Source organism: Aspergillus nomiae, assembly GCF_001204775.2.
Source record: "Aspergillus nomiae NRRL 13137 chromosome Unknown contig00408, whole genome shotgun sequence".
Taxonomy (NCBI): domain Eukaryota; kingdom Fungi; phylum Ascomycota; class Eurotiomycetes; order Eurotiales; family Aspergillaceae; genus Aspergillus; species Aspergillus nomiae.
This window is the reverse complement of record NW_015378463.1, coordinates 1-17,970: the sequence shown is the minus strand read 5'-3', so window position 1 is coordinate 17,970 and position 17,970 is coordinate 1. Positions and strand designations below refer to the sequence as shown.

The window sequence follows — 17,970 nt, the reverse complement described above, 5'->3', positions numbered from 1 at the left end:
ATTAATTGTATAAGGTTTCAGCCGATTACTATGAGCGTATCTCCTGGAGAAGCTGTCGTATCGTTGCGAAGTTAAACTAGGGATACAGGTGTCTAGTATAATGCAACATTTCAAGAATATGAATACAAACATAGGAAGTCTTCAGCAAAGCAGCCAGTATCTCTCCTTAACTAAAACTATACCCATATTGTCCAGGAAGGTGGATAATTGACCAAATATCAAATGGACCATTCTCGACAACATGAATATCATATAACCTGTATACATGTATAGACCAGTTCAAGAAAGCCCCATATTGAGACTGTCCTGTAGAATATCCTATATAATTCTATATGGTTCGCTGCATGTTAGAAACCGCCTTGAAGAATCTAGAGACATATTGATTGAATTTTCCTCTCATGATCTTTTGCAGGGGATATTTGAATGGCTGGTACTGAACAAAATGTCTAGCATACCGCAATGAATCTGTCTAGTCAAATTGATCACGTTCATGTCAGTGACCACATCCTCCAGGCAACAATGAGCCCTCCTCTTTAAAAGAACCTCAACCCCTCCTTCCTCCTTCTCTTTCCTCCCATTCAGCATCACCACCTGCTACCTATCTCAATTTCATACCTCGAAATCACGCGTGACCCTTCACAATGTACCGGTTTACTATAAAATTGGATTGCGATGAATTTGTCATCGAGGTGGTAAACCCCCCCTCCTTGTACTTTGCGTTGAGCCTCACTGAATATTCTCAAGGAGTGTCTGAGAAGTCTCCCAGCTAGTGAAGATTCAACCCTTGCAGTGGAACTAGAGAATATTCTTCTTTGGGACTGCACCCTCGCTATAATTTTGCCATGTACAGATCCTACATGTCAAGCGTCACTGTTAGAAGGGTAGGACAGGTGGTAAGATGGGCCGATTGAGGTGAAATTAATCTTCTCCAGCATGCTGGAATACCTGAAGGTGTCTGAATTATCAGTCATCGGTGTCGAAGTATACCACAGGTATGTTTATCCCCTCAAATATTCTTGGGATGGCAGCTGATATGGCACAGAATGAATGCATGAACCTCCTGGGATATGCTGCTTATGGAATCAGTTGCTGGGGTGTACCTAGATGATCCAGATTTGTGCGGCGGCTCCATCAGTGGGAAATAATCGTGCGATATGTGCCCTTCATCTCCGGTTTTTGTTTCTGACCTCTCTGTAATCATAAAGCTAATATCATGATGATCGAATATGCTACGCGATAGCTACCACTGCCTCAATCTCTATCTATGGGATTTGGCCGACGGTCAGCCTCTCTGTGAGGAGTAGGTGAAGTCGGTTATGGGAGATACGAGGTCGAATCCCGGGTCTAACGTCCTGGCACGGTTGGGATGAAGACGGTAAATACTACCGTTTCCGTCGGAGCTAGCGTCATCTGACAGGAAATGACCATCATTGAAAAGTGCTGTATCTTCTTCATATAAAAAATGTGCCGGCTGGCATGATTGGCGCTGGTGAGAGGCTCCACTGGCCCTCGATACGATGCCCCCCACACGATAATCGCATAAAGTTGCCCAGACTGTGGAGAAGTTGTGGAGGTGGACAAAGTGAATCCGGATCATGGCGGGCGGACTGATGAGCTAAAAGGCAAAATTGCTCTTAGTCCAAAAGCCCTAGCTTGGTATATCTTGGGTAGGGAGATGAAACATAAACACCTCGTAAGGAGGTCAATGTCCAAACTACCTTTTTGTTTCTTAGTCCACTAACCCCAGCTCTCCGAACAATCCATAATGAACCTAGCCGATGCTGAGGGCCAACTTAAGGATATCTCCTCTCATGAGATTGAGCATGTGAGTGTTAATGAGGCAGTATCGTTCACTTCTGAGGAAGAGAAGGCGTTGGTGAGGAAGATTGACCTCACCCTCCTTCCTACCATTTGGATCATGTACCTCCTGTCCTACCTTGATAGAACCAAGTAAGTGGGGGCTTGTTAAAGCTAGAGTCTGTATACTCTGTTAGGGGCTAATGCGTTTGTGTACAGTATCGGAAATGCAAAGATCTCTGGCATGGAGGTAGATCTCAGCTTGACATCCAACCAATACTCGATTGCCTTGGTAGTCTTCTTCATCGGATATGTGGTTTTCGAGGTACCTAGCAAGTATGACAGTCCCATCATCAGTACTCAGCCCTCAGTCTCACCTCAGAAGCACTAACTGCTCTTTCTCTACAGCCTTGCTCTGGGCAAATCCCGACCCTCTATTTTCCTCCCGTCAATTATGATTCTCTGGGGCGCATTGACTTGTGTGATGGCTGTTGTCAAAAGTTTCACCCACTTGGTAGTCCTTAGGGTCATTCTTGGATGTGTCGAGGCCGGCTTTGCTCCAGGTGTGCTCCTTGTCCTCTCATCATGGTACAAACAAACCGAACAGTCGAAGAGATTCGGCGTGTTCATCTCGGCGGCCGTTCTATCGGGTGCTTTTGGTGGCCTAATCGCTGCCGGCATTGTTGATGGTCTTGAGGGCGTTCATGGTATTCGTGGTTGGCGGTGGCTATTCATCATTGAAGGTGTAGCCACTGTCGGTTTCGCTATTATTTCTCTCTTCATCCTTCCTGACTTCCCCGCGACGTCGCGACATTTCTCTGAGCGCGAGAAGCAGGTCGCCGTGGCACGCCTGTCCACTGAGAATGTGACTACCACCACTGAGGACAGCGAGCATCTGAGTAGCTTGGATGCGTGTAAAGTGGCTTGCCAAAACTGGCGCACTTGGGCGTTCATCATTGGGTACATGGTTTGTCAACCACTCTTTCCTCTCTCACATCTTTACACTCCGGTTACTGACCATACCATTCCCCACAGGTCATCGTTGGTTCAAGCACTCTGACTTACTTCTACCCAACCCTTGTAGAGGGGCTTTTTGGAGACGCATCCACGAAGAAGGTCAACTTATTAACTGTCCCGATTTACGGCGTAGCATTCATCGCCACCGGTATCACATCCTACTATAGTGACAAAGTTCCCACATGGCGCGGCTTAATCATTGCTAGCTGGCTAACAGTCTCCCTGATATGTTCAATTGTCGTCTGTTCTATATACAACTTCACAGCTCGATATATTCTCCTGGTTTTCATGGCAGCAGGCCTTTGGGCCACAAATGGAGGCACGCTAGCCTACGCCTCCTCTGCCTTTGCTGGGATGCACCCGCAGGCCCGAGGTGTTGCTTTGGCTATGGTGAATGCACTGGGTAATCTGGCACAAATCTACGGATCGGTATGTATCCCGCTAAGCTCCTTACCCCCCGTTCGCGCCACAAGGATAATCTAAGGCTTGCAATAGTATCTTTTCCCGGAGGATGACAGTCCTAAGTATATTTTGGGGTTTGCTGTTATTTCTGCGATGCTGGCTGTGGGCGTGATTGTCTTTTTGTTCTTGCATACCTGGTTCCGGCGCCATCTGCGGGAGGGTAGCATTCAGTGATGATCCGCTGGTGTGTTGACTATTGGAAGGATATATCGATCATCGATATATATGAGTCCCTCGTAGAGCGATAGCGGGAGTAGGTAAGATCGAGGGAGACACTAAACGCAGGGGGCAGGTGTTAAAGATGATGGTCAGGGTGTCTCAAAATAAGTCCCGTAGTTAGGCTCTAACGATTACTCGAAACTTGATCGATTGATTGGGCGAGAATTCGCTACGGCGCAGCTAAGAGAAATACAACAACGTTGCACATGAAGAAGCCTGGCTTTGAGAATATAGACGCCGAACCCTATAGGGATCTGAGGGGAGAGTAAGGCTTCTTGATTGAGATGCTATATGAGTATGTATCCCAAATCGGTGGGTATCACTCTTCCTACTCACAGCCTGTAGGGCGATTATTTGGCTCACAGGAAGTTAGTTTGCAGACGAGCCCCCACTGTTGCCGTGGGTTTAATCGTGAAATGAATGGCCCGGGCTGCTTTTCCAACCTATTGTGCGAACCCGAGACTGGTAACCTGTGATATAGGCATGGATCGGGGAGATTCCAGACCGAAAGGTCTCTAGAACTTTCCAAGCGGATTTGGATGGTGTATTTGCGCCTAGTCTATGTTCGGCGTATGCGACCAAATAACAGTGTAATTGATTCATCTCATCAGGCCACTGAAAGCATCCTTTGAGTACTCCAGCTCAAGCTCTTTTCGGAGGGAGACTAGGGGCCAGCGGACCCTTCGTTGGCATGAGCCAAGAAGGTCCAAAAGCGCGAGTCGTTCGTGTGGAGTGTGTACACACATCCCCGCTATTCCATATCAGCATTATGCGATAGATGATTGTTCCGGGCCATCTTACCCCCAAATAAACAGTTTAACGAGGTTATGTTCGCCCCCTCATCGTTTTCATCAATAGACCTTGCAATTCCACAAATTGTCCTCACAGCAACTGCCAACATATGCTGTAATAATCGATAGTCTTCTGTTCCGCCGGAGGATGGACGGTGCAAGATGACGAGGATCAGGGCAAGGCTATAGGTTTGCAGAGCCGCAGCATAAGACGGTGGATGCACCCAAATTGGCGGAAAGATTTTACTACAAGGTATGGAAGGCAGTGGGCTATATTCTGGCGGCAAGACTTCACGCCACTCCTGGAGCAAGGACAGCAGCTCATTTCCCCGGTCCACACGGCGCTCTAGATCTGAAGCTTCCTCTTCTTCTTTCGATGCATAGTTGATGCACTGAGAAAGCAGGTACAAGGTACGAGTTGCCAGCTCTGGTGCTGTGAGTGTGGACACTGGCTTTTTAGGCTTCCAGAGACTAAAGACTCGACGTCGTCTTCTCATCGCAGCCCAGATATCCTGTTGAAGCCAAGCCCACCAGATGGCTGATCGGAGTCCTCCTGACTCTCCGTTGTTGTCCTGGAGTTGTTGCCTCCATGATATACCTTTTATATGTCTTTCCCAATTCTGATTCGAGCCGTCGATCATCTCGTAGGTGCTGATGAGGATGGCGGTCGCAATCAGATCCAAACTCCACGCATGGGATGGGTACTGCATTTCTTTGTTCAGATAATCAAGGGTCTCTAAGTAATATTTAGCCGCAAGAGTGCGGTCAATAATATCTTTCCTGTGTCCCGGAATGTCATCTTTTTCAATTGATCCGCGGACAACATTCTCTTTCTCGGTTTTTCCCTGCGAGAGATGGCGCGCAGAAAAGGCCAGTAACGCTTTCATTAAACCAACATTCCGAAGCGCTATGTGCGAAACCGTTGTTGCAAAGTGCTTTTCTGGGTCATAAAAGTCCAGCAATTTGCTTGAGACACGCACAAAATGCTTAAAAAGATAATGCTCTACGTCCGAAAGAGGAATTGGATACCTTGAGGTCCATGACGAGGGTGCCTTGATTGCAACGGACTCAGTGTCAGGTGACTGTGGCAAAATTCGCTGTCCAATCTCCGGACTGAAGGCCGCAGCATGAAAGCTCTGCTGATCTCTTAATTTGTGAGGATGCAGGTTGGAAGACAGTTCCCAGCCCTCTCCAGTCTCGACCCGGTTGCGAGATAACTGTGGCGGAGACAGCAGAAACCCGCCATCAGCATCGGTGGCATTCTTTGCCAAAAGCTGCAAGCATCGCAAGGGTATATCACTTGCTTCTGTGCCTGATGACGGTACATAGCTATCAGGCGGTTTGGGAGTGCGGGTTACCATATTCTCGCCTGTGGGAGCTTGATGTGGCTCCACAGGAGGGCTCTCTTGTTGAATAGACTGTTGGCCTTGGGGGTGAGAGTCCACCACGACCTGCAGGGATCTAGTACTAGAGTTACTCCCACCGTTCTGGTCCCCACTCACTTTGTCTGGAGGGGACTCGGACACTCCTGGCTGGGCAGCAACGTCACGGCGATGCGAATGCGCGTAGACACAAGGACGCCGTCCCTTTGCACAGGGACCGCATTGGGGATGAACCTGGTCAAGTCAGACATACATTCCTGACAGATCAATTTGTTTATACATGGAAGGTCACCTACTTCATCGCACTTAACGTGACGGCGTTTGCAGATGAGGCTAGGGCTAGGTGAGATACCCGAAATAGTCAAGTATCCGGGGAAGGGAGAGATACTAACCAACCAGTCGTAGCACGAAGCCCGCGTCCTCGGGGCTTGCGTCTCTGCCAGATTACTCTCTCTAACTTGACCATGATGTGCAGACAAGGAAAAAGGATCTAGTGGAGGTCGTGGAGTGAAGTGTGGGGAAAGCAAGGTTGAAGGCTGAAAGTGCTGAGGCAGAAATTCGAGGGCCACCAGAGCCGAAAGGGGGGAAACGTGACACTCTGCCCGTGTACCGTTTGCTATGTAAGTTCCATAGACACATGGATATCCACATAACAGGGGTGTGAGTTGTCAATCATGCTCCCAGCAATGTCCCGGCGTGGACTCGATGCGATGTACCATTTAGTCTGACCCGCTCGTTAGTGCGTGCCCTAGATCATCTTGGCGCCCTTGGTCAGTCGTATTATTCTCAAAGCGAACAAGGCCTACTTAGCAGTCCTCGAAGATGCGTGCGCATGCATCCTTAGACTGCCCCATTCGTCAATGGAGCTGCACGATTCCAGTCTACCGAACCACTGCTATATGCATGTAAGCGGCATCGGAGTCTTGCCGTATAGAAGTCCATAGCAGACTTAAAAGGGAGCCTTCCAACCCAAGGGCTTCTCAATCCTTTCAACTTTCATAATCCTTGCAGTACACAAGAGATCCTCAATAATGCCTCCGGAAATGTTCGACGCCCCCAATAGCAACGGCCACGGTAGCAACGCAGTGACACCAGGCCAAGATACCTCCGATGTGTCACCCGCCTTCCTTGACACCCAGCCAGGTCCAGATCATGACTGGAGAATCACTTTGAAGGACAAGGTCATCGCCATCACCGGTGCCAACAGGGGCATTGGTCTAGCCATAGCAGAGGTCTGTTTGGCCAACGAGGCTGCCGCCGTCTTCAGCCTGGACGTATTCGAACCTGGCGAGGAGTTCGCCGCCCTGCAGAAAGTCAACACGAAGCGCTTACACTACGTACATTGCGATGTCACATCCGAGGAGAGCGTCAGCTCCGCGATCGATGCTGTCATCTCCGCACGAGGAGCCATCCACGGCTTCATCGCCAATGCCGGCATGACAAAACACCAGCCGGCGTTCGACTTCAGCCGCGCCCAGCTGGACCAACTGTTCAATCTCAACGTGTTTGGCGCCTATTTCTGCGCTACTACTGTGGCACGCCGGTTCATCGATCTGGGAATCAAGGGATCTATCGTCTTCACTGCCTCCATGACATCTTATCGCCCCAACCGCGCGGCTCCCTCGGCTCCCTATGGAGCGACCAAGGGTGCCGTGCGCAATATGACGCATACGCTGGCCATGGAGTGGGCCAAGCATGGCATTCGCGTCAACTCAATCTCGCCGGGCTTTATAAAGACTGCTATGACATACTTCGTGGATCAAGCACCGGACTGGGATCTCAAAATGCAATACTATGGCGGTATGCCGAGATTGGCCGACCCTAAGGAGCTCGGCGGAGCTTATGTGTACCTACTCTCTGATGGTGCTTCGTACACGACCGGTATCGATATTCCAATTGCTGGTATTGTAGGAGCGTGGTGAGGGACTGAATTCACGATAACGATGGAAGATATACACGGATCATGCGGACAAGTTGATTCAAGAGTTCAACTGGAATAATACTGATTTTCTTTTCTTGTATCTACTCTCAGTACATAGAACGCCTGTGGTAGAATGGGCTCTGCATTTAGTATACAGAGCTCCCCATGGAATGAATGATCCCAGCTCGGCTCGCACACTTCATTGCTACAACTCATTCCTGCCACACTTTTATGAGTTCAGAAACAAGCCCCCTAGCCGGGAATTTGCTAATCTTCAGCATCTTTTCCAAAATACGGAGCAACTCGCCGCGCATCTCGGGCGAACGAACGAACTGGCCAACTAAGGTTTCGTCAGCCAGGGCAGCAACTAATCAAGAAAAGACACTTACCTCCAAACAAAGCCTGTACGTTAACAAAGGCCATTGCGGATTCATGTTCCTGACAGGCGTTGGCAATGCCACAGACCATCGTGACACATTCACTAAGCTGCTTGTCACGGAGACAGTAGGCATTTAGTCCGCCCATCGTGGGTTGGTTAAGAAGCAACATGGCTCTGGCAAAATTGTACATCTGCATAGCGCCTGCGTGGTTGGGCGGGTGAATCCATACGGGCGGGAACACAGTAGTATCTGAGACAGGGTCCATGGCGACGGTGACGGTTGGTAAGAGGCGGGGAGGACACGGTGCCAATCGTCGAGTGCGCAGAGAAGTCGGTCACCCTGCTCGATTCTGTGTCTTGGATCCTGATTTGGCGACGTCTCATCTGAAGCGGCATAGGCTACGCACTTGCCGCATATGTAGACTATCCGTGTTGCGAGCTCATCCGAGTCAAGCTCCTCGAGCCCTTTTCGAGCACGCCAGAAAGTGAGCGTTGGCCGTCCTGCCCGGAAGGCCGCCCATATGTCCTGCCGGAGCCATGCCCACCACACGGCCTGTCTCAACCCGTCCACGGACTCGCCGTCATTGTCTTGAGACCGTTGTATCCAGAACGAGCCACGCAGGTGTTTCTCCCAGTCACCACTGGTGGTGGCGCTGTCGGCGTCAAACATCTCGTACGTGCTGATCATGGTGCTGTCGCCAGTATCTCGCGGGAGTCTGCATAGGAGGGATAAAGCAGTGTCTGCGATAGATATTGAAGCGTTTCATAGTAATACTGTGTAGCCATGTGTGCCGGAGCAGGATCTGGTTCAGATGGCAGACCAGTGGCTGCTGCTAGCGAGGTTGGAGCACTCGCATCTGGAGCGGTAAGATCGCCTGGCACATCTTCACCGGGCACATTTATGAGACCGAGAGACATGTGCTTAGCCCCAACTGCGAGTATCGACTTCAAGAGCCCTCTATTTCGTAGTGCGAGATGGGGCACAACATTGCTGAAATGCCGAGCGGGATCAAACAAGTCTAGTATTGGCCCAACAACTTCGATGTAGTAGCGAAAGAACCTGAGGTCGATTGCTGACAATTCTATCCTACTCGTTGTGTTCCAAGGTTCGGGTACCTGGTAATGGTTCAGTGAAGGCGCTTCGAATCCGTCATCTCGATGTTCCAGAGCGAGCTGCTGCTGCTCAGTGTGCCTCCTGGATTGTTCGAGGTGGGTCTCAGGACATTCAGGGGCTGGCGACTGTCTACGAGAGAGGGCAATCTCGGGAAATTTCATCGTGGGTCGCCCGTTGAAGCATCGTTCAGCCGTTGAATATTGCTGATGGCATCCCGTGCTAGCAGGTCGTACCACTCGAACGGGGAGATGCTGAGCAGGGAAACCTGACTAAATGAAAGTGGAGAGGCTGAGAATCCCGAGTCAATGCTGGGCAGTCTCTGGTCATTGGCCTCGTTCAGACGATCATTCTGCGACGTCTCAATCGAGCCGTTGGGTTGCTCGGTAGGGGATGAGTAGGTAGGCTGATGAAAGTATGGAGCTGTACTAGCGTTCGACAGCTGCTCCTCAGCCCTCTCCCCTCTTGAATCGAGTTGCGCCCTTGGGGACTCATAGTCGGCTCCGGCTCCGGTTCCATGTCGCTGGTCAGCGATCTGGGCATATCGACAGACTCGATCTGACTTGGAGCACCGCATGCATGTGGGCTTACCATCGTCGCACTTCACGCGTCTCTCTCTGCACGTGAGACTGTTGTGCGTGTAAGCGAATGTGATCTTCGGAATTGAATTGACTGAACTGCGTATTCACTCACCATCCTGTCTTGGTTCTCAAGCCGCGAGCCCGAGACGGTCGGATGCGGCGACGCTTAGTCCCGGTGGTGATGCCCTCAGTTGTTGATTTTCGTTGTGCACTACTATTAGCCTCCATTGAGGGTACATTTGTCTGTGGCTTCGTCTCGAAGACTGGCCTGCCAAATATTCCTAAATATTCCCCAGTGTTCATTAAATTGCCCCCGCTTTGGCCTGACCCACTTCAAAGCTCTGGGGTTCCCATTAGTGGGGAAATATGAGCCGTAATGGCCACTAAACCAGTCTAACTCATTCGTAATGCAAAGGCGTTTGGTTAGCTGCGCAGCTTGCATCAATCAGCTGGACTCGTAGGCGAGGCAAGCAAAATACCAACCATGGGAAAGATGAGTAACTCGACCCCGTTCCCTGCCTGTACTTCAACCAGGATCCATGTGGGTTCGATCCTACTATGGTAGGTACTAATAGAAGGTACAGATAGTATATCTGCTGCATATGTGAATATTGCATATTGCCACAAGCCAGCTTCACTGAAGTAAAGCGGTAGGTCGAAGTGATAACAAGTGAATGCAAGGTGAAGGACGTACATTATGCTTATTCACGTTAATCAGGATGACTGACCTTCACGCTTTCCCGGTTCTCTATTAACTCTCTCTCATCTGTTTCAATATACTCTCAGGTTTTTGAACATCTCTGGTGTAGGAGAAAAACGAACCAGCGAGCCATCGTCAAACCAACGCTTCAATCATTCCACCTGGCACCTCAGGGCTCAGGGCTATCTGTTGGCGCTCCCTAGTTAGGCCTAGCGCTGCTTCTTTCTTAGCGATTTCTTCCCACAGTCTTGTTGATAGATTCAAGCAACTCAAGCAACAGAACAGGAATTCAATCAGTTCATCCGCTCAACAGGTTATGAGCCTGGTATCCCGGGAAATCATCTTGAAGCTATCTAATTCATCATCGTTTAATCGAAAAGAAGCTGTTTTTTTCTTGACTTTATCAGGAAGCCAGATGCTGCACGTCCTAGACGCCTAGGTCTGTGGGACTGGCCCACCTACTAAATCCACCAACCAACCAAACCCTCAAATCAATATGGCAGAGAGCTCAGTGAGCAGTTCTACTGGTCAGGTCGGATCCACTACTGTACTCCGGAGTAGGGGAGCGGGATTTTCTAAAGTTCTGCTCTGTAGCTATAGAAAAAGGGAATGCAAACCACCAAAGATATTGGGATACTACTGGATTAGGATATCAAGCCGGATTCAGGAGGCGCAAGACCTAGGAGCAGAAATTCGATCAGCTCATCCCTTCACCAATATATATTGACACACTGCGCAACCGGAGTGGACCGGTATAGTGGGCTCTCGATGCGAGGGCCCATGCCTCGATGCGAGGGATTATCCCCCATGTCCATCCTACCGTCTACGGCAATAGCAGTTTGTGCAAAATAGCTTCTCTACAAGCTCGAGTTTCTGCCATTGACACTGCTGGGGTTGGATCATCTATGGCTTCGCCTCGACCTCGAACAGCCGCAACTCAGCATCGCCGCAATGCATTGATTCTAGGGCACGCGACAGACATGGGATGATGTCGAATATAAGAATTGATAGTCTGCTCGAATGCTTTTACGAGCCAGCTACAACTTGGTAACACCAAAAGCCATTCTAATACAGCTATTTCCAGTCTCACAGCCAGCCCTGACCTTTACGCCATGGCACCTACATTGGAACTCCTCGAGGAGCCCGCCGAGAATCTGCCGCTCAAGGCAATCTCAGCCATCCGCAACGGTGCCTCTGCTGCTACTGTTGATCTCAGATTAGAGAGCCCAGAGAAGCATCAACGGGTGATGAATGTCTTCCGAGCTTTCATTGCAGATCTCTGCCAGCAATACGGCGAAGGCCACGCTGGGTAAATCGACACCATCTTCAGGGATTTCCTTGCTCACGGCGTACGCTAACCAGGCCTCATCACAGATCTCCTATGGGCATGGCTGCCATTGGTATTGCCCTGTACAAGTATGTCATGAAGTACTCGCCAAAGAATTGCAACTACTTTAACCGGGACCGCTTTGTTCTTTCGAATGGTATGTCCTGTGCACCCGCAGAAACAGGTGATATGTGGCTGAACTGAAACCATGATAGGCCATGCCTGCCTGTGGCAGTACCTTTTTATGCACCTTGTTGGCGTCAAGAGCATGACACTCGAGCAGCTCAAGTCCTACCACTCATCGAAGCTCGACTCGGTCTGCCCTGGCCATCCCGAAATTGAGAACGAGGGCATAGAGGTTACAACTGGGCCCCTTGGCCAGGGCCTCGCCAATGCCGTTGGCCTTGCCATGGCCACTAAAAATCTTGCCGCGACATACAACAAGCCCGGTCATGAGCTGGTGAATAATATGACTTGGTGCATGGTTGGTGACGCTTGCCTTCAGGAAGGTGTTGGTCTCGAGGCACTCTCCCTCGCTGGCCACTGGAAGCTAAACAACCTCTGTGTTATATTCGACAACAATTCGGTTACGTGTGACGGAACTGCAGACGTTGCCAACACCGAGGATATCAATACCAAGATGCGGGCGACTGGGTTCAATGTCGTAGACGTGTACAATGGAGACTCGGACGTTGCCGGTAGGCCTCAAAGACTCTTTCGTTTGGTGATCTAAATAAAAGGCTCTGCTAACGCGCATCAGCCATCGTAAACGTCCTTGTTGCCGCTCGATCGAGCGATAAGCCCACCTTCCTCAACATTCGCACGACGATTGGCTTTGGATCCGCAATGGCCGGCACCGCCGATGTCCATGGGGCTGCCCTCGGAGTCGACGAAGTGGCCAACGTCAAGAGGTCGTTCGGTCTCAATCCTGACGAGCACTTCCATATCCCCCAGGACGTCTACGATTTCTTCAGTGACATTTCTGGCCGTGGTGATACCCATGAGGCAGGCTGGCAAGCGGCCCTGGTGAAGTACCATGAGGCAGATCCCATACTAGCGGCTGAATTTGAGCGCCGTGTCGCGGGAAAGCTGCCTGAAGACTGGGCCAAATGCATTCCTCACAAGGAAGATCAGCCTACTGCGCCCACAGCCTCCCGAAAGTCAGCCGGTGTCGTGACCAACGCCCTTGGACAGAGAATCAATTCATTCTTGGTGGGCACGGCGGATCTTACTCCGTCTGTCAATGTCGCATACAAAAACAAGGTCGACTTCCAATCGGTGAGTGTGCCATGTTCAGTATTCCCTTTTTTGGGCCTCAAAGCAGGGTATTAACGTAAAACCCAGCCTGAACTCCGAACGGCATGTGGCCTGAACGGAAACTACAGTGGCCGATACATCCACTACGGTATCCGCGAGCACGCCATGTGCGCCATCTCCAACGGGCTTGCTGCCTTCAACAAAGGCACTTTCATCCCCATGACGAGCACATACTTTGTCTTCCACTTGTACGCTGCCGCCGCTGTGCGCATGGCCGCGCTCCAAGGTCTCCAGCAGATCCACATCGCCACGCACGACAGTATCGGCGTTGGCGAGAACGGGCCTACGCACCAACCTATCGCTGTTGCTGCCCTCTACCGTGCAATGCCTAATGTTCTCTACATCCGTCCATGCGACGCTGAAGAAGTGGCCGGCGCCTACATCGCCGCCATCCAGGCCACCGACACGCCCACCATTATCTCACTCTCCCGGCAGAGCCTGACCCAGTACCCCCAACACTCCTCGCGCGAGGGTGCACTCAAGGGTGCGTACGTCTTCGTCGAGACCGAGGACGACGATTTCGATGTGACCTTGATCGGAGTCGGCTCTGAGATGGGCTTCGCCATGCAGAGTCGGGAGTTGCTTTTCAGGGGCCATGGCATTAGGTCACGGGTTGTTTCCTTCCCTTGTACTAGGCTTTTTGAGCAACAGTCGCGGGAGTACAAGCAATCGGTTCTGAAGCCCCGCGCCGGAAAGCCCACGGTCGTGATCGAGGCGTACCCATCCTACGGATGGGAGCGCTATGCTGATGCTTCAATATCGATGAACAGCTTTGGAAAGAGTCTTCCTTCAAAGGATGCGTACGAGCACTTTGGATTTGCGCCGGAGAGCATCGCACCTAAAGTCAAGGACTTGGTGGAGGAAGTCAGGCGCGACGGTATTGGGACCCTGAGGGGCGATTTCAGGGATTTCAACGGTAGCCTGGGGGTTGGTTTAGAGCATTGAAGGAGGTTACGAAACATACGAATGATGTATATAGTCGATGAATGTATAGAATGACATACTTGAACGGATAATAAGTCTCCAGTAGCTCTAAGTCTTCTAATAGTACGTAATAGTTAACAACAAGTTCCTAAAGCTGCAGTGACTGGGATAGTTAGGTATAGTATAAGAAATCTCCTTAATGAACAGTATAATTAATTTCTCTTTATAGTTAGTCAGGTGAATCTGAATTCTATAGTTCAAAGCTTCACTGGATGTATGAACACTAGCAGTTCCCTGGTTGAAGACAACGTATTTCCCTGCCTGTAAGTACTAGTAGTCACTCTACCTAGTTAATACCGCTGTTATAGGCGGAACCTTGAAGTTATATACCATAGTAAGATCCAAAAAAGCTTTCTAATATTACATGCAGAATTATATCGTGTCTCATATATAATTAAGTCCAGGTATATTCGAAAGCCAAACAGAGGAGAAGATGATTTCAGCTATATTAGATAACTGCGCTCTACAAATATCTATACCGACACCAGTTACTTGCCTTCATTGACCTCGATCAAACAATTCATGGGGCCAGCCGACATTCTCGGCCTGAGCCCTAATGAATGTCATTTCAATGCACATTTCCTAATGCGGCTTTCACAACGGACCACTCGTTTTGCTGCCTACATTTATACCATGCAAATGCAACGCTTACTGAAAAGAAAGCAAACTCTGGAAGGGAAAACCCACTGGGGATCCAACTAGAAGGTAAGAACTGAAGTGAAATGGAATACGGCGACAGGAAGTAAAAACCATTGCAAACATCAAGTCCGTCTATGCAACGCCTTGCCACATCATCTCTACCGGCCCCAATCTGTCTAAATTATGAACGACATTACCAGCACACACGAGTAATTATGAACCAAGGCTTCGACTCTCTCGAATCCTGTTCACCGAGCCAGAAAAATATTCGCCATCCGATGCAAGCGAGAATGTCAAGCCAGCAGCCTATTTCCGAAAGCGTCGCGCCGATGCAACCGCAATGTCTCTTGGCTCCAACCAACCAATTGTCAACCCTCGATAAATGCAACCCGAAACCGAAACACAAGGGAAGTTAAACATTTCAGCAAAGATTCCAGATCATGGTAGTTCCATTGGCCGCCCATGGGACGCAAGGGGGGGCGCGGACGGAAGTCCCCCAACTCATAAATAAAAAGGCCCGAACTTCCCTCACTCGAGCGTGCATTCTTGGGTCGACATACCATCCATCCATAACTCGTTCATGTAGGCTTTTCTTTTGGCTGAGCCAGCACAATGTCGGAGACTAATCAGCGTCTGATCGTCATCACCATCAACGGCTACCGCAAGCCCGGGTTGACGGAGGAGGAGCTCCACCACCACCTCTGCAAAGTACATGCGCCGAAGCTGCGCCTTTCTTGGAGAAATACGGTATCCTGGAATACAATGTGGTGGGTTTGGGATCTAACCCCCGGGTGGCTTTTGGTGGGAGATTGTAATGCATGCATGCATGCTAACTGTAGTGATGCTGCAGATCGATAACTTCAGTGCCGCACGCCCGCATGCCGAATACCTGCAGATGTCGAAGAAGCTCTCCGACCATGACTATATTGTCCAGTTTGTAATGAAGGACGTCGAGGATTTCAAGAAGGTCTGGGATGATCCCGAGTTCAGGAAAAATGTCATGCCTGACCATGAGACCTTTGCGGATACAACTCGCTCTGGGTATGTCCCTTTTTGCCATTTTCTCTGCGCCGCTGGCTGACATGAATAAGCGTCTGCATCGGATACTTGAACAGCTTCTTGAACGGGGGGAGAGACTCACAGGGCCGGCTGAAGAACTGAATGAGATAGGAATTTATGGTGCTATGGAGTTAGGGGTTAGAGCTGTTCACCTGTCGTCATCAAACAATATTTCGGGCTTATTTCGTCTTTATCAATTCTACGATATTCAATCAATCTGGTCTAATACCCACCACCATGAATCCTAATCCTCCAACACCCCTAGTGATATCTGAAGGTCAAGAAAAAGAAAAAAACCAATAGAAGAAGCATCCCTTGCAGGTCCATCCCCCAGCCCAACAGCCCCTGATTGAAAAGAGTAGTGACCAGACCAATGCACTATATGGAAAAACTGGCCCTGACAGCTGATCACCCTGCAGAAGCTTGCTGGCAATGTGACAGGTATCGCACAACGATCCATACGTGGTATCTGTGCAGCCTTAAATCACACTTTTTGCATCTATTATTGCAGCTACCTTCCAATGACCCCACAAGGTATGCTATATCCGTCTCCCTATCGATGCATATCGAGTATCACAAGACGCTAGGAGGGTACGTCCCTGGCACAGATTCAGGGACCAAACATGTCCCAGGGCTATCTATAGCCAAAAAATAAAACTAGAAAAGCGCTCCCTCCCAGACTATAAATATCAGCTGTGCACCCGTAAACCAAGTACTGCAGGACAAGTCAAGCAATTATACCAAAATGAAGCTCTCCCTCGCGGTCGCTCTAACGGCCCTCGTGGCTGCTGTCGTGGCTGCCAATATAGAACAGGACGTCCCACAGTGTCTGGTGTGTTGCTTACCTCGTGTCTACTGATCATGCTTTTGGGTGCTGACGGAGGAATCCAGGTCGACTGCATTGATGAAGTGAAAATTTGCCGTGGACTCGACATTCCCTGTTTCTGTGACAGACCGGACTTCCATGTGGCAGTGGGACTGTGTATGGCTGGGATTGATGGAAAGAGTGGGAAATGCTCAGAGGAGGATCAGAAGAGTAGGTTTCGCGTGAAAGCGCTTCAACCCCTTGGCTTTGGGCTAATCGTTTCGGTAGTTGTTTGGGATTTCCATAGGTCGCTCTGTGATCCGTGAAAGAGTTAGCTGGGATGGTTTTGGTCTGCGATTAGTGTACCGGCAATGGAGGTGAGCTTGGAGAGATATCTATAGGGTATCCTATGGCTGAGATGCGGACCATTCTAATATAGCATGCAAGTTGAAGCGCCAGCGTTCTATACATTCTGATCTATACAAAAGTTACCTATACAGAACATAACAATATTGTTAAGAACCCAAGATGAGAACGTAAAACATTATATCAAGACAACTCATCACCGCTCCCATTCGTCATGTAGCTTCGTATCCATATTGATATAACCTGCCACCACCTCCAACCCCCGTTGTCTCTCCTCTTCAATCATCTCCCAAGTCCACTCACCCACACTCCACGACTCAGCATTTGCCTTCTTCTCCTCCTCCAGCTTCGTCTCAGGCATATCACCCTCACTGACCTTCAGAACCTCCCTCACCAACGCCCCGTCAACCCCAGCCGTAGCCGTAATCCCCTCCCCAGCCGGCGTCCCCACGCCCGAGCCCTCCACCGGACTATCAGCAACCAACACATCGCCCTCCGGACGCTCCGGCAACCACCCACTAGCCCTGAGCACCCTCTCCGGGGGCACCGTAAGGCGGCCCTTCTTAACAACATACTTACTCACAGCGGTAGCAAACAGCGACCTCTTCCCGCCGGCCTTCGCCGGCCGAAGGAAGAAACTCAACACATACATCCACTTCCGATCCCAGGCAATAACCTTGGTCTCGATCTCATAGAGCTCGAACGGCTTAATCTCCCTCTTGAACGAACAAAACACCGACCCCAGCGCCACATACATGTTCTTGTGCGCGGGCGGCTTCTTCCCCTCGCGGCGCGCAGCCTCGCCGAGCTCGGCATCGAGCTCCTTGCTCACGGTGCGGATCCCCGGCGTGTACAGTCGCGTGACGAGCGCCGTCCGCGAGATGTCCAGATCCGAGAAATACGTGCTGTTGGACTTGTGGAAGTTGTAGTCCGTTTCCAGAATCGGGGTGCGTGATGTGACGGAATACGGCACGAACACCGGGTGGGTGGCTTGCCCGTGTGTGTGACCAGTGCTTTGCCCCGTGGGAAATGGGGGTCTCCGGGCTTACGCCGGACGTTCCACCACAGGTGGTGGAAGATGCGGAGCTGCGGCGGGGGGTTAGTTTTGGGTCT

General features: G+C 50.3%; 9 protein-coding genes across 9 annotated transcripts; 5 read left to right on the top strand and 4 right to left on the bottom strand.

Annotated features, from left to right (window-relative positions):
• Positions 1 to 1,765: 1,765 nt before the first annotated feature.
• ANOM_009070 (vitamin H transporter) lies at positions 1,766 to 3,450 on the top strand (the record flags this gene model as incomplete). The annotated part of the gene is made up of 5 exons (XM_015554326.1): positions 1,766 to 1,950; positions 2,017 to 2,133; positions 2,206 to 2,764; positions 2,833 to 3,243; positions 3,310 to 3,450. 5 exons carry the CDS (start codon positions 1,766 to 1,768, stop codon positions 3,448 to 3,450), a joined length of 1,413 nt encoding a protein of 470 aa, XP_015402730.1.
• A 644-nt stretch (positions 3,451 to 4,094) lies between these two features.
• ANOM_009069 (uncharacterized protein) lies at positions 4,095 to 6,134 on the bottom strand (the record flags this gene model as incomplete). The annotated part of the gene is made up of 5 exons (XM_015554325.1): positions 4,095 to 4,246; positions 4,297 to 5,747; positions 5,789 to 5,902; positions 5,965 to 6,007; positions 6,065 to 6,134. The coding sequence occupies 5 exons, from the start codon at positions 6,132 to 6,134 to the stop codon at positions 4,095 to 4,097; spliced, it is 1,830 nt and encodes a 609-aa protein (XP_015402722.1).
• A 565-nt stretch (positions 6,135 to 6,699) lies between these two features.
• On the top strand, positions 6,700 to 7,590 carry ANOM_009068 (short-chain dehydrogenase; the record flags this gene model as incomplete). The annotated part of the gene is made up of 1 exon (XM_015554324.1): positions 6,700 to 7,590. The coding sequence occupies one exon, from the start codon at positions 6,700 to 6,702 to the stop codon at positions 7,588 to 7,590; it is 891 nt and encodes a 296-aa protein (XP_015402721.1).
• A 211-nt stretch (positions 7,591 to 7,801) lies between these two features.
• ANOM_009067 (Zn(II)2Cys6 transcription factor) lies at positions 7,802 to 8,886 on the bottom strand (the record flags this gene model as incomplete). Its single annotated transcript, XM_015554323.1, has 4 exons — positions 7,802 to 7,929; positions 7,979 to 8,142; positions 8,199 to 8,684; positions 8,744 to 8,886. The coding sequence occupies 4 exons, from the start codon at positions 8,884 to 8,886 to the stop codon at positions 7,802 to 7,804; spliced, it is 921 nt and encodes a 306-aa protein (XP_015402724.1).
• A 353-nt stretch (positions 8,887 to 9,239) lies between these two features.
• On the bottom strand, positions 9,240 to 9,888 carry ANOM_009066 (Zn(II)2Cys6 transcription factor domain-containing protein; the record flags this gene model as incomplete). The annotated part of the gene is made up of 2 exons (XM_015554322.1): positions 9,240 to 9,708; positions 9,773 to 9,888. The coding sequence occupies 2 exons, from the start codon at positions 9,886 to 9,888 to the stop codon at positions 9,240 to 9,242; spliced, it is 585 nt and encodes a 194-aa protein (XP_015402723.1).
• A 1,584-nt stretch (positions 9,889 to 11,472) lies between these two features.
• Positions 11,473 to 13,949, top strand: ANOM_009065 (transketolase family protein; the record flags this gene model as incomplete). The annotated part of the gene is made up of 5 exons (XM_015554321.1): positions 11,473 to 11,669; positions 11,735 to 11,844; positions 11,903 to 12,385; positions 12,448 to 12,965; positions 13,032 to 13,949. The coding sequence occupies 5 exons, from the start codon at positions 11,473 to 11,475 to the stop codon at positions 13,947 to 13,949; spliced, it is 2,226 nt and encodes a 741-aa protein (XP_015402726.1).
• Positions 13,950 to 15,239: 1,290 nt separating this feature from the next.
• Positions 15,240 to 15,788, top strand: tpcK (decarboxylase tpcK; the record flags this gene model as incomplete). Its single annotated transcript, XM_015554320.1, has 3 exons — positions 15,240 to 15,374; positions 15,478 to 15,668; positions 15,719 to 15,788. The coding sequence occupies 3 exons, from the start codon at positions 15,240 to 15,242 to the stop codon at positions 15,786 to 15,788; spliced, it is 396 nt and encodes a 131-aa protein (XP_015402725.1).
• A 643-nt stretch (positions 15,789 to 16,431) lies between these two features.
• Positions 16,432 to 16,817, top strand: ANOM_009063 (uncharacterized protein; the record flags this gene model as incomplete). Its single annotated transcript, XM_015554319.1, has 3 exons — positions 16,432 to 16,518; positions 16,578 to 16,722; positions 16,780 to 16,817. 3 exons carry the CDS (start codon positions 16,432 to 16,434, stop codon positions 16,815 to 16,817), a joined length of 270 nt encoding a protein of 89 aa, XP_015402728.1.
• A 236-nt stretch (positions 16,818 to 17,053) lies between these two features.
• Positions 17,054 to 17,943, bottom strand: ANOM_009062 (acyl-CoA thioesterase; the record flags this gene model as incomplete). The annotated part of the gene is made up of 2 exons (XM_015554318.1): positions 17,054 to 17,847; positions 17,907 to 17,943. Coding segments are annotated over 2 exons (813 nt in total), but the record flags the coding sequence as incomplete, so codon positions are not given.
• Positions 17,944 to 17,970: the final 27 nt, after the last annotated feature.